The 13,501-nt window shown below is 39.0% G+C and overlaps 1 protein-coding gene across 1 annotated transcript in view; it reads right to left on the bottom strand.

Annotated features, from left to right (window-relative positions):
- Window positions 1-13,501, bottom strand: part of Kpna4 (karyopherin subunit alpha 4) — a 49,593-nt gene that overhangs the window by 17,851 nt on the left and 18,241 nt on the right. Inside the window, exons 3-8 of the mRNA XM_048347184.1 lie at window positions 13,248-13,337; window positions 13,117-13,146; window positions 12,976-13,028; window positions 7,584-7,679; window positions 6,125-6,210; window positions 2,396-2,482 (exon numbers count right to left, since the gene is read on the bottom strand). Of these exons, the coding sequence (XP_048203141.1) occupies window positions 2,396-2,482; window positions 6,125-6,210; window positions 7,584-7,679; window positions 12,976-13,028; window positions 13,117-13,146; window positions 13,248-13,337 (442 nt within the window). The remainder of the gene's footprint in view (window positions 1-2,395; window positions 2,483-6,124; window positions 6,211-7,583; window positions 7,680-12,975; window positions 13,029-13,116; window positions 13,147-13,247; window positions 13,338-13,501) is intronic.

Here is a 13,501-nt window from a genome sequence, read left to right as displayed (position 1 = left end):
AAAAAAACAAAACAAAACAAAAACAAAATTATGGCAGGAAAAAAAAGAGAACCAAATAGCGCTAATGCAGTGGTTTTCAATGTGATTTGGAGACAAGTTCACAACTACTGAAGCAAAAAAGTCGGTGGATCCAGGACTGTGTGTTTGAGTAATTTATTTATGTTGGTGCCAGTCCTAGGCTTGAACTCAGGGCCTGGGTACTGTCTCTGTGAGCTTTTATGTTCAAGGCTAGCATTCTCCCACTTGAACGACAGCTCCACTTCTAGATTTTTGGTGGTTGATTAAGTGGAGGTAAAAATCTCACGGAGTTTCCTGTCCAGGCTGGGTTTTAACCATGATCATTAGATTTTAGCCTCCTGAGTAGATAGGATTACAGGTGTGAGCCACTGGCACCCAACATGTGTTTGTGACATATGAAGTTTAAGAACCACTATACAGACAACTGGCAACTTTAATTTCTGTCAATGTAGGGTCTAGTCCAAAGCCATGCAAACATATTATCAGATATGTCACTGCAGTATCCAGTCTGAAGTTTTGCTCAAGTATCAGTACAATCAAAGAACTCTGTCTCAGCTGGAAAGGTGGCTTTGTGGTAGAGTACTAGAAAAAAGCTGGAAGTGGTGCTGTGGCTCAAGTCGTAGAGTGCTAGCTTTGAGCAAAAGAAGCTCAGAGACAGTGCCCAGGCCCTGAGTCCAAGCCCCAGTACTGGCAAAAATAGACAACCTCCCTCCTAAAAAACCTTCTTAACAGTAGAATATGTGAAGATGAGATGTTTTGTTTTTATATCTATATATGTGAGTTAATTCTAAATGTAATTGGAGTACAAAACCGAACATCAAAGGCCAAGTGTCAGTGGCTCATGCCTGTAATCCTAGCTACTCAGGTAGCTGAGATCTGAGGATCATAGTTCAAAGCCAGTCCCGGACAACAAAGTCTATGAGACTCTTATCCCCAATTAACCAACTATCAAAAAGTCAGAAGTGGAGCTCTGCTCAAGTGGTAGAGCACAGTTCTCAAAAAGGACAACAGTAGCAAAGTCACACCACCACTTCTCAACAGAATAATCTATTGAAAATGATGTACAGAAAACTTTGACCTTGACAAAAAAAAAAAAAAGCACCTCTTCTCAAACCTCTAGGTTTCTTTCTTTTTTTTTTTTTGGCCAGTCCTGGGGCTTGGACTCAGGGCCTGAGCACTGTCCCTTGCTTCTTCTTGCTCAAGGCTAGCACTCTGCCACTTGAGCCACAGCGCCACTTGTGGCCATTTTCCGTATATGTGGTGCTGGGGAATCGAACCCAGGGCCTCATGTATACGAGGCAAGCACTCTTGCCACTAGGCCATATCCCCAGCCCAAACCTCTAGGTTTCTGAGCACTATGAACACCATACCATTCTGATCCCCAAATGTTTCCACTTTTCACTGAGGGCTAGATCTTTGAATATGAGTTTGGGTTAAGTGAGTGTCTATTAACTAGTCTAAGGGTATAACTCCATCAAACAGGAGGCTACTGATTTTGAAGCTAATCTGAGCTACAGAGTGAGACCTGGTTTTTGTGTTTTGTTTTTTTTTTTTAAAGAAAGAAAAGAAAAAAATCCTTAAAACTATCAGGATTGTCTGTAACTATTCTTCCTATAATTATCAAAGAAAATCTGAAAGGTCTGGTAAGTGTGGTACTCAAAAGACTGCAGATACGTTCTGATCCATGATGACAAGGATATATTACAATCTTCTATACATTTATTCAATATTAATGTACTGAAGACATAAAATGTTTCATTTTAGATTTTTCTCAATAGCCATTAAGAGAAACATTAGTCTAAGCTTTGTCTCCTTATAATTGTTCAATAGAGAAAGGTGAAATCGCAGACCCCAAGATAAAACAGAAGATCTAGAACATGTATGTATGTCATGATGACTTAAATAATTCAGAGTTGACTATGAGGCTAAGTGTGGTAACAGCTGTTTATAATCCCACTATTCATGAAATGGAGATCAGGAGGATTGCCATTTAAGACCAGTCCAGGCAAAATCATTTCAAACCGTTGGCTTCTTGTCACCCCAGCTACATTGGAAGTGTAAACAGGAGTGATCCCTTGTAGCACCTGGTGTAGCTCCTGTGGTAAAGAGCCTGTTTAGCAAATATGGGGCCCCAAGTTTCCCCTAGCTACCTACTCCTCAAAAAAAGTTGACTATAAACAAAAAGATCAGTATCCCTGAGCAATGAAAATGTTTCCTGTACTTTTTACTACTTTATACTTACACACTTAAATTTTCTATAAGCTATTTCATTCATATATACAAATAATAAAGACAAATTCAATTTTTTGGATTACTAGCAATTATTTTGTATTACCTAATACATGCATGATATCAATATTAGAAGTTGGATACAAACCTATGATATTTCCCAGTGCCCACACAGCTTGCTCACAAACATTCTGATGGGGTGAATGGAGAAGCCTCAGGAAAAGTGGCACAGCATCTAAGGAAGGAAAACATGTCAACACCTAAGGTTGAAGATGTTGCAGTATAAACAACAATAACAACAAAACACAAATGCTTTTAAACTGTACAAATTGAGTAGTTAAAATTTATTCAGCTGAACATTCATTGGTATTATACTCATCGAATATTACAAATAGTCACTGTAATAGTTGCAGCATGCACAATGATATACTTTGATAAAATTCACCCCATCTAGGTTCCGCTTATTTAACCACTCTTCCTATTACTCCTTATAAACAGACTTTAGTGGGTTTCATCATTTCAACTGCATACACACATATACATACAATGGTATATAAAGTACATCTATAATGTTCATTATCACCTTCCCTCCAAACACAGATCAACAATCTCTCACAATATTATGTTCAAGCATCAATCTCGATGTTTTTGCTAAGATGTAAAAAAAAAAAAAAAAAAAACAAACCAGATTCACACCTGTAATCCTAGCTATTCAGGCAGGAGGCTGAGATCTGAGGAATAGCTCAAGTCTAGCTTGGTAGAATCTAGCTTGGTAGAAAAGTCTCAGAGACTATCTTCAATTAACCAGCAAAGAAACTGGATTGGAGACATAGCTTAAGAGGAAAAGCTCTAGCCAGGAGGGAAAAAAAGAGAGCATGGGAGGAGCCCTGAATTCATGCCTCAGGATCCCCACCAAAACAAAACTAAACTAAAAACTACCCCTTAAAATAAACAAACAAACAAAAAAAAACCCCACAACTCCAGTTGCAACATTTACACAGTGTCAAATTAAGCTTATAAAATTTTACTCACAACCTGGACTTTTTATTAGGGGGAAGGTTTGCTGGAGATGGAACCTAGGGCCTTGTGCCTATTAAGTGGTAAAACATTAAGCTACAACCCCAGTTTGATCAGAATTCCAATTTTAAGACTAATTACGACCAGGCACAGGTGGCTCAGCCTATAATCCTAGCTACTCATGAGGCTGACATCTGAGGAAGGAGGTTCAAAACCAGCTCAGGTAGACAAATCCAATTGCCTCCAATTCATCAGCAAAAAGACAGAGCCAAAGGCATGGTTTAAGCAGTAAAATGCCATGCGAAAACAAGAAGTGCTGACTTCAAGCCAAAATACTGGTACCAAAAAAAAAAAAAAAAGACTACTTTATATAGAAGAATTACCATTCTGGAAGGGGGAAGATACAATTGAATTTAAAATTTTAAGTTAATGGCATTAATTCAGTAATTAGCCCACTGGTTCTTGGGCCACAAAAGACTTTCTAAGTCAGAAAGTAATTTTGTATTTAACAAGTATGGGAAACATGGACAGATTTTTATGTGCCTGAACACTGCACTCAAATCTTGCCCTTCTTGGTACTGGAAGAAGAGTAAATATTTAAGTGTATGTAAATCAGTCATACTCACTTAAAATAAAAATTAACATGTTGTGAAAGTTGATTTGTTTTGGTTCATTAAGAAAGACAGATGCTGGAGCTGGGACTATGGCCGGCCTCGTGGCAGGAGAGTTTGCCTCATATACATGAAGCCCTGGGTTCAATTCCCCAGCACCACATATGTAGAAAACGGCCAGAGGTGACGCTGTGGCTCAAGTGGCAGAGTGCTAGCCTTGAGCAAAAAGAAGCCAGGGACAGGGCACAGGCCCCGAGTCCAAGGCCCAGGACTGGCAAAAAAAAGAAAAAAAAAGTGCCTAGGCCCTGAGTTCAAGCCCCAGGACCACTACCACCACCAACAACAAAAACAATAGCAATGGTAAAACAAGCAAATTGCGAGCTTCATTGAGGGCAAGCATAGTTTTGGTCCCAAATGGTATTTCTAGGTCACTTCTGGCTGACACAGAACTATTACTCTCCAGGTCGGTTGATTTTCCTTTCAATCTGTTCACAGTGCTGGCCTATGCAGCTAGTCTGCATCACCTCTTACCTACTAAATATTATTATTATTCTCATCTCCATCTTATAGACAAAGAACCAAATGTCAGAGAAATTAGCAAACTTGCCCTAAGTTAACAACCAGAGCCAATTCTTAAACTCAGACAATTTTCCCTCCATAATTTAAGGAGTTAGCCTCCAAGCTAGTAAGCCCCAGTAGTAAAAAGAATATCTAATTAATTGGGTATTTCCTCTAAGAAATCAGCATAGTGCCTTGTACATACAGCTCCAATTTATATTAGCTGAATAGATAAATACTTGAGTAAATACAGAACTTCAAGACACAAATGTTTGTGATTTGTAAAAGGCAAAGTGAAATGTAGAACGTACTTCTATAAGCATTCTACTATCATGAAGGTGTTTCCTAATATGTGCCATACATTAATTGTTCCTCTATTAATAAAGCTTATTTGAAAATGAAAAAAAAAATTGCGAGCTTCATTCTCATCCTAAAGGACAATTGAAGAGTAAGACACAAAACATTCAACCCCACCAGCCAGCTACACAAAACAATAGCAAAGCACGTATACTTGAACCAGATCTAAACCACTTTTAGGAGGATTTCAGGCAATATCTTTCCAAGTCATATCACAACACATTATTATTATTATTTTTTTTGGCCAGTCCTGGGCCTTGGACTCAGGGCCTGAGCACTGTCCCTGGCTTCTTCCCGCTCAAGGCTAGCACTCTGCCACTTGAGCCACAGCGCCGCTTCTGGCCGTTTTCTGTATATGTGGTGCTGGGGAATCGAACCTAGGGCCTCGTGTATCCGAGGCAGGCACTCTTGCCACTAGGCTATATCCCCAGCCCTACACATTATTAATATGTAAACGTTTACCACCTAAACTTTACCCCTCACTTTCAGAATCATAAAAAATTAGTGATTATGATTTTAATATATTTAGACAAATACCTTGTCAACACTTAGGGTTTTAAAAGTATCTTTCTTAAAATTATAATTCTCTGATATAAGAATGAGATAATATTCATGGAAATAATACACTCAGGTTTAGTATGTCTAATAGCGATTTTCCACTTACATCTTTGGAAAATAAAATTTAAAATCTAATTACAAATACAAAAAATATTTCAAAGTTATAGATTCTGTTGGGAGAGAGGTACTTGCAGGAGGGAGGAAAGGGTGAAGGAAGAGGATTATTGCCCAGCAAGTTTGTTTGCATATTCAGAATAATCAAACTTACTGAAATTGTTTGAGAAGGGGGAAGAAGTAAGGGAGACTGATAGAGGGGATAAGTTTGATACATTGTACAAATGTACAAAATGTGCTCTTATATAATTAACTGTTGAGCTGTTCTTTCCATTAAGGCTCAAGTTGCCCACCTAGCAAGTATAAGGCCTCAGCTGAGTTCAAACCCCAGTAAGCAGGCCCCCCTCCCTGCAAAAAGTTCAACAACGGAAAAACTTCACTTCTAATGTTTTACACAGTGGACTACAGAAATAATCTATCTGTTACTCTCACAGAAAAATATTATCAGTTTTAGGAAGCAATCAAAATAATTTCAGGGAACAGAAAACATTAGCTACCAAAACAAGGTGACTAAAAGTAGCAGTTAAGTTGGCTATTTCAACAACCTTAAGCACTAACGGATAGGTATAATTTGATAATATAAATAGCTATATTCTTTTAGGAGAATCACTGATTATCTTCTACTTTAAAAATTAATCAATTTTGTTTAGTAACCAACTTACTGGACTGAACCACTGCTTGAGTTTGCTCAGAGGTTCCAGATGCAATGTTTGTCAACGCCCACGCAGCTTCAAACTGTAAAGAAGGACTATAAAACAACAAATAATTTTAAACAGTAGAGATTTTTACATTGACATGTCTACCAATCACTTGCTCCCTCTTGTATTTAAAATTCATTAACTGTTTAGTTTCAAAAGTTATCTCTTGGGCTGGGGATATAGCCTAGTGGCAAGAGTGCCTACCTCGGATACACGAGGCCCTAGGTTCGATTCCCCAGCACCACATATACAGAAAATGGCCAGAAGCGGCGCTGTGGCTCAAGTGGCAGAGTGCTAGCCTTGAGCGGGAAGAAGCCAGGGACAGTGCTCAGGCCCTGAGTCCAAGGCCCAGGACTGGCCAAAAAAAAAAAAAAAAAAAAAAAAAAAGTTATCTCTTTCCATCTAGCATTAAAAAAAAACAAAACCCTAACCAGATTTTCAAACATCTATCTAGCATAAATGGAATACCACTTCCTAAGAAATTCCGTAAGGCTCTGTAACTTTACTTATACTTGCATGTTACTCTCCAGTTTTACCTGATATCTATCTAGTCAAACTAGTCCTTTCTACTTTAAAAAGCTTACAAGTCAAATTCATCATTCTGAAGTTTGTCCATTGTCTTTTTCATCCCTCCTGCTCACTGTCTCTTTCTTTCTCTCATCCTTTGCATTACTAGGATTTGAACACAAGGCCTCTTACTTGCCAGCAGCAACTCTACCACTGAGACACCTCCAGGTTTACCTCTATTTCCATTAACATCTCTCATATGCTTCTTTCTTTCGTGTTTTTTTTTTTTCATGCTAGCACTGGAGCTTGTACTCTTGCTTGGCATTTTCCGCTCACTACTTGAACCACGGCCCACTTCCAGCTGTTTGGTTTTTATTTAAAAATTTTCTTGCTGGGCTGGGGATATGGCCTAGTGGCAAGAGTGCTTGCCTCGTATACATGAGGCCCTGGGTTCAATTCCCCAGCACCACATATACAGAAAACGGCCAGAAGTGGTGCTGTGGCTCAAGTGGCAGAGTGCTAGTCTTGAGCAAAAAGAAGCCAGGGACAGTGCTCAGGCCCTGAGTCCAGGCCCCAGGACTGGCAAAAAAAAATATTTTTTTTCTTGCTGGTTATTTGGAGATAAAGAGTCTTGAGGTTTTTTCTGTTCATCAGACTGCCTTCAAACCATGATCCTCATCTCAGCCTCCTCCTGAGCTACATTTACAAGCCCCCGCATTTTTCCAACCTCAATGAAGGAGAAGCTGGTTTCAAATTTGTAGTCCTCCTGCCTCTGTCTTATAAGTGCTGTGATTTCAGGCATGCACCACTGCTCACAGCTATCTTTTTATGTTAAAGACCAAACTCATTAGAAAATCTACTATTCTACAAAGGATGTGTTGTACATTAAAAAATAAATAAATATAAACATACTTACTTGTCATCTCTTTCAAGACAATGAACTAAAATAGGCAATATTCCAGATTTTATTAAGTCGTCAATTGGTGGATTTCGATCACTGGACAAAAGCTTCCTGTAAAACATACACACGCACATATACACATATGTAGTAGATATATTTACCTCTTATGAAAGTTAGTAACTACTACAATTAAATTCAAATTAATATGTAATATAGATATTATTTGAAATAGGAATATTGGCAAATTACCCTCTTTGAAAGGTTATTTTATGGGCTGGGGATATGGCCTAGTGGCAAGAGTGCTTGCCTCATGGTATATGAGGCCCTGGGTTCAATTCCCCAGCACCACAAATACAGAAAATGGCCAGAAGTGGCACTGTGGCTCAAGTGGCAGAGTGTTAGCCTTGAGCAAAAAGAAGCCAGGGACAGTGCTCAGGCCCGGAGTCCAAGCCCCAGGACTGCCCCCCCCCTCAAAAAAAAGAAAGGTTATTTTATAATCTATAAAATGTAACAACCTAATTATAAAGAAAACTTGTGAATTAAATTGACCAAAACACTCAATTATGAGAGAAATATGGTAGACATTATCTCATTAGTATAATACTATTTTTTTTTTTTCTTGGCCAGTCCTGGGGCTTGGACTCAGGGCCTGAGCACTGTCCCTGGCTTCTTTTTGCTCAAGGCTAGCACTCTGCCACTTGAGCCACAGCGCCACTTCTGGCCATTTTCTGTATATGTGGTGCTGGGGAATTGAACCCAGGGCCTCATGTATACGAGGCAAGCACTCTTGCCACTAGGCCATATCCCCAGCCCAGTACAATACTATTTCTTCAATAAAGTTCTGAAGGCTTCTAAACAGACAACTAAATATTTTTATGTATTAGTTTTGGATTTAATTTTGATCTCAGAAAATAATTGGGCAAACATCTTCAACCTATAGCATTTACCCTGCTTAGAAAGAAGAGATCACTGAAGTATTTAAAGTTATTCAGGGGCTGTTAACGTGGCTTAGCAGTAGAGTGCTTGCCTAGCATTCATGAAGCCCTGGGTTCGGTTTCTCAGTACCATGTAAACAGAAAAACACCAGTAGTGGTGCTGTGGTTTAAGTGGTAGAGTGCTGGCCTTGAGCAAAACAAACAAACAAAAAAACCTTTAAAGTTATCCATACCAGACTACAACAGTCTAAGGACAAGAGCAGGTAGGCTTTATATGTTTATAGTTGATAATCGTGTTCAATTCTTCATCCTATTCTATGCACCGACTATAACAACTAAAGAAAAATGGACTGTGGAGTATCAATAAAACATTCAAAGACCTCCTAGAGATACTGAGGTGAGCAAGATAAACTATCCATATTCTCATGGAGTGTCTTAAAAAACTAAACAAAACCTAGCACCCATCCCCCCCACCTTTTTTTGGTGCAGGTCCTGAGGCTTAACTCAAGGTCTGGGCATTGTCTCTAAGCTTTGTTGCTCAAGGCTAGTATTCTATCACTAGGTGGTTTATTGGAGATAAGTCTCACAGACATCCTTGACAGGGCTTGGCTTCCAACTTGATCTTCAGATCTCAACCTACTGAATAGCTAGGCTTATAGGCATGAGCCAACATGCCTGGCAGTACCCATTTTTTTTTTTTTTTACTTTTATTTATTTTTGCCAGTCCTGGGGCTTGTACTCAGGGCCTGAGCAGTGTCCTTGGCTTCTTTTTGCTCAAGGGTAGCACTCTACCACTTGAGCCACAGTGCCACTTTTAGCTTTTTATGTGGTGCTGAGCAATCGAACCCAGGGCTTCATGAATGCTAGGCAAGCACTCTACTGCTAAGCCACATTCCCAGCCCTGAAGTACCCATTTTATATGGGGGAAACTGCTTGTCTAGCTGGTAAGTCCTCAGCATGACCGAATACAAGTCTTCATTCCATCACTGAAATACCGGCTATATAAAATCAAGACTTAACAAAATTTAGCAAAGAATGGAGGGAGGAAGAGTGAGCAAATACAGGCATGTGATTTGATGTAAAAATAAATATAAAAAATATTAACCAGATCATCTCCTTCTGTAAAGGAATCAAGGGCAGTTGGCCCCACCGTGCTTAATTAATCTTGTAGTCTATAACAACAGATCTGTTACACTATCTCAATGTAACTTCTACAATGTTTGTGTCCTACTCCTCTCACTAGGGGAAGGCTTTGCAGTACCATGTGTTCATTGTACAATAACACCTTTAATTTTAAGAGTTTTTACACAGTGTTGTCTCACACTTGCTGTTGAAAACCACGATTTACATAGTCCTGTATTCTCAAGTAGATACTAAACTTTTTTTTTTATTTGTTTTGCTTTTGTTGCCAGTCCTGGGCCTTGAACTCAGGGCCTGAGCACTGTCCCTGGCTTCTTTTTGCTCAAGGCTGGAACTCTACCTCTTGAGCCACAGCTCCACTTCTGGCTTTTTTCTATATATGTGGTGCTGAGGAATCGAACCCAGGGCTTCATGTATACGAGGCAAGCACTTTACCACCAGGCCATATATATTCCCAGCCCTGATACTAAACTTCTTAAAAGAAAAGTTATCATAATATATCATAGAAAAATCCCATGTGTGTGCACATCCTCACATATAAATCAGTGTCACTGCTGCACATAGAATCATTAGTATAACATAGTGCTTAGTACACAAAGTTCTAACTTATCCAATTTTAAATAAATTCACCCAATTATAAAATAAAACTGGCCACACCCACATAGAAAGTCTTAACTCAGTTTTTCTCAACTAAGAATGTGTAAAAACAGGGCTGGTAATGTGGCTTCGCAGTAGAGTGCTTGCCTAGCATGCATGAACCCCTAGGTTCGAATTCTCAGTACCATCTCAGTACACAGAAAAAGCCAGAGGTGGCACTGTGGCTCAAGGGCTAGCCTTGAGCAAAAGAAGTTCAGGGAGAGTGCCCAGGCCCTGAGTTCAAGCCCTTGGACTGGCAAAAAAATAAAAAAAATGAATGTGTGAAAACAAGGGAGAAGGTTTAATGAAGAGAAATATTTTAGTTGAAATCTCTTTGCATAGCTAATTAAAATAAAAATATTTTATTGCTTTATTAAAGACAGTTTTAAAGAGAGCTAGCTTTCATTCTTGACAATAAAAGACCTATGTCCAAAAAATAATATGGAATCACTTGATTTGTTTTAAGACTTCCTTGTTTTATCTATCTCAATTTTTTTTTTTTTTTGCCAGTCCTGGGCCTTGGACTCAGGGCCTGAGCACTGTCCCTGGCTTCTTTTTGCTCAAGGCTAGCACTCTGCCACTTGAGCCACAGCGCCACTTCTGGCCATTTTCTGTATATGTGGTGCTGGGGAATCGAACCGAGGGCTTCTTGTATACGAGGCAAGCGCTCTTGCCACTAGGCCATATCCCCAGCCCCATCTTAATTGCTTCTTTAGCAACATTATTGTAAAGGCTAACAATGAAAAAGTCTAGAAGTTAATTTTTTGGTGGTACTGGGATTTGAATTCAGGTCCTCATACATGCTAGCCATACACTCTACCACTGAGTCATGCTTCCAGAAAGTCTTAAGAGTTCTTTTGAAAATCAGTTTTCTCTTGCATGCCCTTAAAGACAGTCTCAAGATCACCCATGGATCTGCAGAGCACATACTAAAGGCTGTCTTGGAGTAATGCACTTGTTCTTTTTTTTTTTGGCCAGTCCTAGGCCGTGAACTCAGGGCCTGAGCACTGTCCCTGGCTTCTTTTTTGCTCAAGGCTAGCACTCTGCCACTTGAGCCACAGCGCCACTTCTGGCCATTTTCTGTATATGTGGTGCTGAGGAATCGAACCCAGGGCCTCATGTATACGAGGCAAGCACTCTTGCCACTAGGCCATATTCCCAGCCCCTGCACTTGTTCTTGTAGAGTTCATGTTGAGAAAAATTTCTTCCCCCAACTACCAAACACCAACTCTTCACCACTTTGATGGGAAATGCTCTGTGATTTTTCTCCCTATACTCCGAAGCCTAAGATACTGTGAAAATGTTTTATTCCAGTTTAAATTATAGTAACTAGGATTAATTATTCAAATAGTTTTTCTTCTAACATCCTAACATGGTATCATTATTATATTTTTACACATAAAAAGCAACTGTGGGGCTGGGAATGTGGCTTAACTGTACAGTGCTTGCCTAGCATGCATGAAGCCCTGGGTTCGATTCCTCAGCACCACATAAACAGAAAAGGCTGAAAGTGGCACTGTGGCTCAAGTGGTAGAGTGCTAGCCTTGAGCAAAAAGAAGCCAAGGAGAGTGCTCAGGCCCTGAGTTCAAGCCACAGGACTGGCAAAAAAAAAAAGCAACTGCTATATTGTATTATAGTACAACTATGTTTTTTTAAAATAACTTATTTGCTAATACAAACACTTTTCCCATAAATATAATAGCATAGACTTCCCAATAGTGATGTGTAAAATGACTTAGTAGCCATACATCTTAATGTCTACTTGTCATAAACAGTGACATAGTATGCTTTAATTCAATTTACTCTTTGATTAAGATGAACATTGTGAGACTCTTCTACCTGATAAAGGTCTAAAGAATCTGAGTTTTAAAAATGAAGCTTATAAAGTAGTTAACAGAGACAGTATTTTAAGCAATGCTTTTCTACTACTTTATGGTACTAATCTGCCACTTAACCTACGTAATTGTATATAAAAGCCCACACTTTGTGCTCAAAAACTTTGTTTGTTTAAAAGTCACCAAAACAAGGGAAAAGGTGACATTGTCCAAAAAGAAATGTACTCTACTTGACTTATGTAACTGTAATCTCTTTGCATATCACCTTTATAGTAACAATAAAAAAATTAAATAAATAAAAAAAATCACCAAGTCAGGTAGGTGCTGTGCTGGTGGCTCATGTCTGTAATCCAAGCTACTCAGGAAGCTGAAACCTGAGGATCATGGTTCAAAGCCAGACAAGGGAGCAAAGTCTGTAAGTATCTTATCTCCAATTAACCACAAAAAGCTAGAAGTAGAGCTGGGGCTCCAGTGGTAAAGTGCTAGCCTTGAGCAAAAGGAGTTTAGAGACAGCATACAGGCCCGGAGTTCAAGTGCCATGACTGACAAAATAAATATATAAATAAATTCAGGTGGTATATAATTGTTCTCTGTATTTGTCAATATTTTTTTCCTGGTCCTGGGGTTTGAACTCTGAACCAGAGCATACTATCTTCCCACCACCTGAGCCACAGCTCCACTTCTTGCTTTTTGTAGTTAACTGGAGATAAAGAGTCTCAGACTTTCCTGCTCAGGCTGGCTTTGAACTGTGATGTTCAGATCTCAGCTCTCTGAGTAGCTATAGGATTACTAGGTAGGCATGAAGCACTAAACCACTAAAGTTAAGTTTGACTGAGTACTGTTTTTAAAATTTTAACTTACCTAGCAGCTTGAACTGCACTTAACTGAATTCCTTGGTTATCACTCGAAGCATTCTATATAAAAAACAAACAAACCATAATATAGTCATAATAATTAGTTGTTGGGTCCAACAAATACAAAAGGTAATAAAATTCAACTTACCTGAACAATAGCTTCTAAAGAGGTATTTTGCTAGGAAAAAGTCAAAGAGAAAACAAAGTAAAATGACAACTTAATAGAGGACAGCTATGAATCTTTCATAGTTTTAAGATACCTGAATAGTAGTAACTTACCACTCTATAATCACCATCTATATCAGAGTCTTCACAGATATCTTCATGTGGTACATTCCGTCTCTTCAAGAGATGTTCATCTCTTTTATTCTTATAAACACACACACAAAAAATCACACATATACTCAGTTAAGAACACAAACCAGTTAGTTGGGAAATCACATGCCTCCAAATTGAAATACAGTCCCTTAAAAAGAAAAAAGCCTAGGGCTGGGAATATGGCCTAGTGGAAGAATGCTCGTCTCCTATACATG

Source organism: Perognathus longimembris, chromosome 5, assembly GCF_023159225.1.
Source record: "Perognathus longimembris pacificus isolate PPM17 chromosome 5, ASM2315922v1, whole genome shotgun sequence".
Lineage (NCBI taxonomy): Eukaryota > Metazoa > Chordata > Mammalia > Rodentia > Heteromyidae > Perognathus > Perognathus longimembris.
The sequence above is the reverse complement of the archived record's forward strand: the minus strand, read 5'-3'. Positions and strand labels throughout refer to the sequence as shown.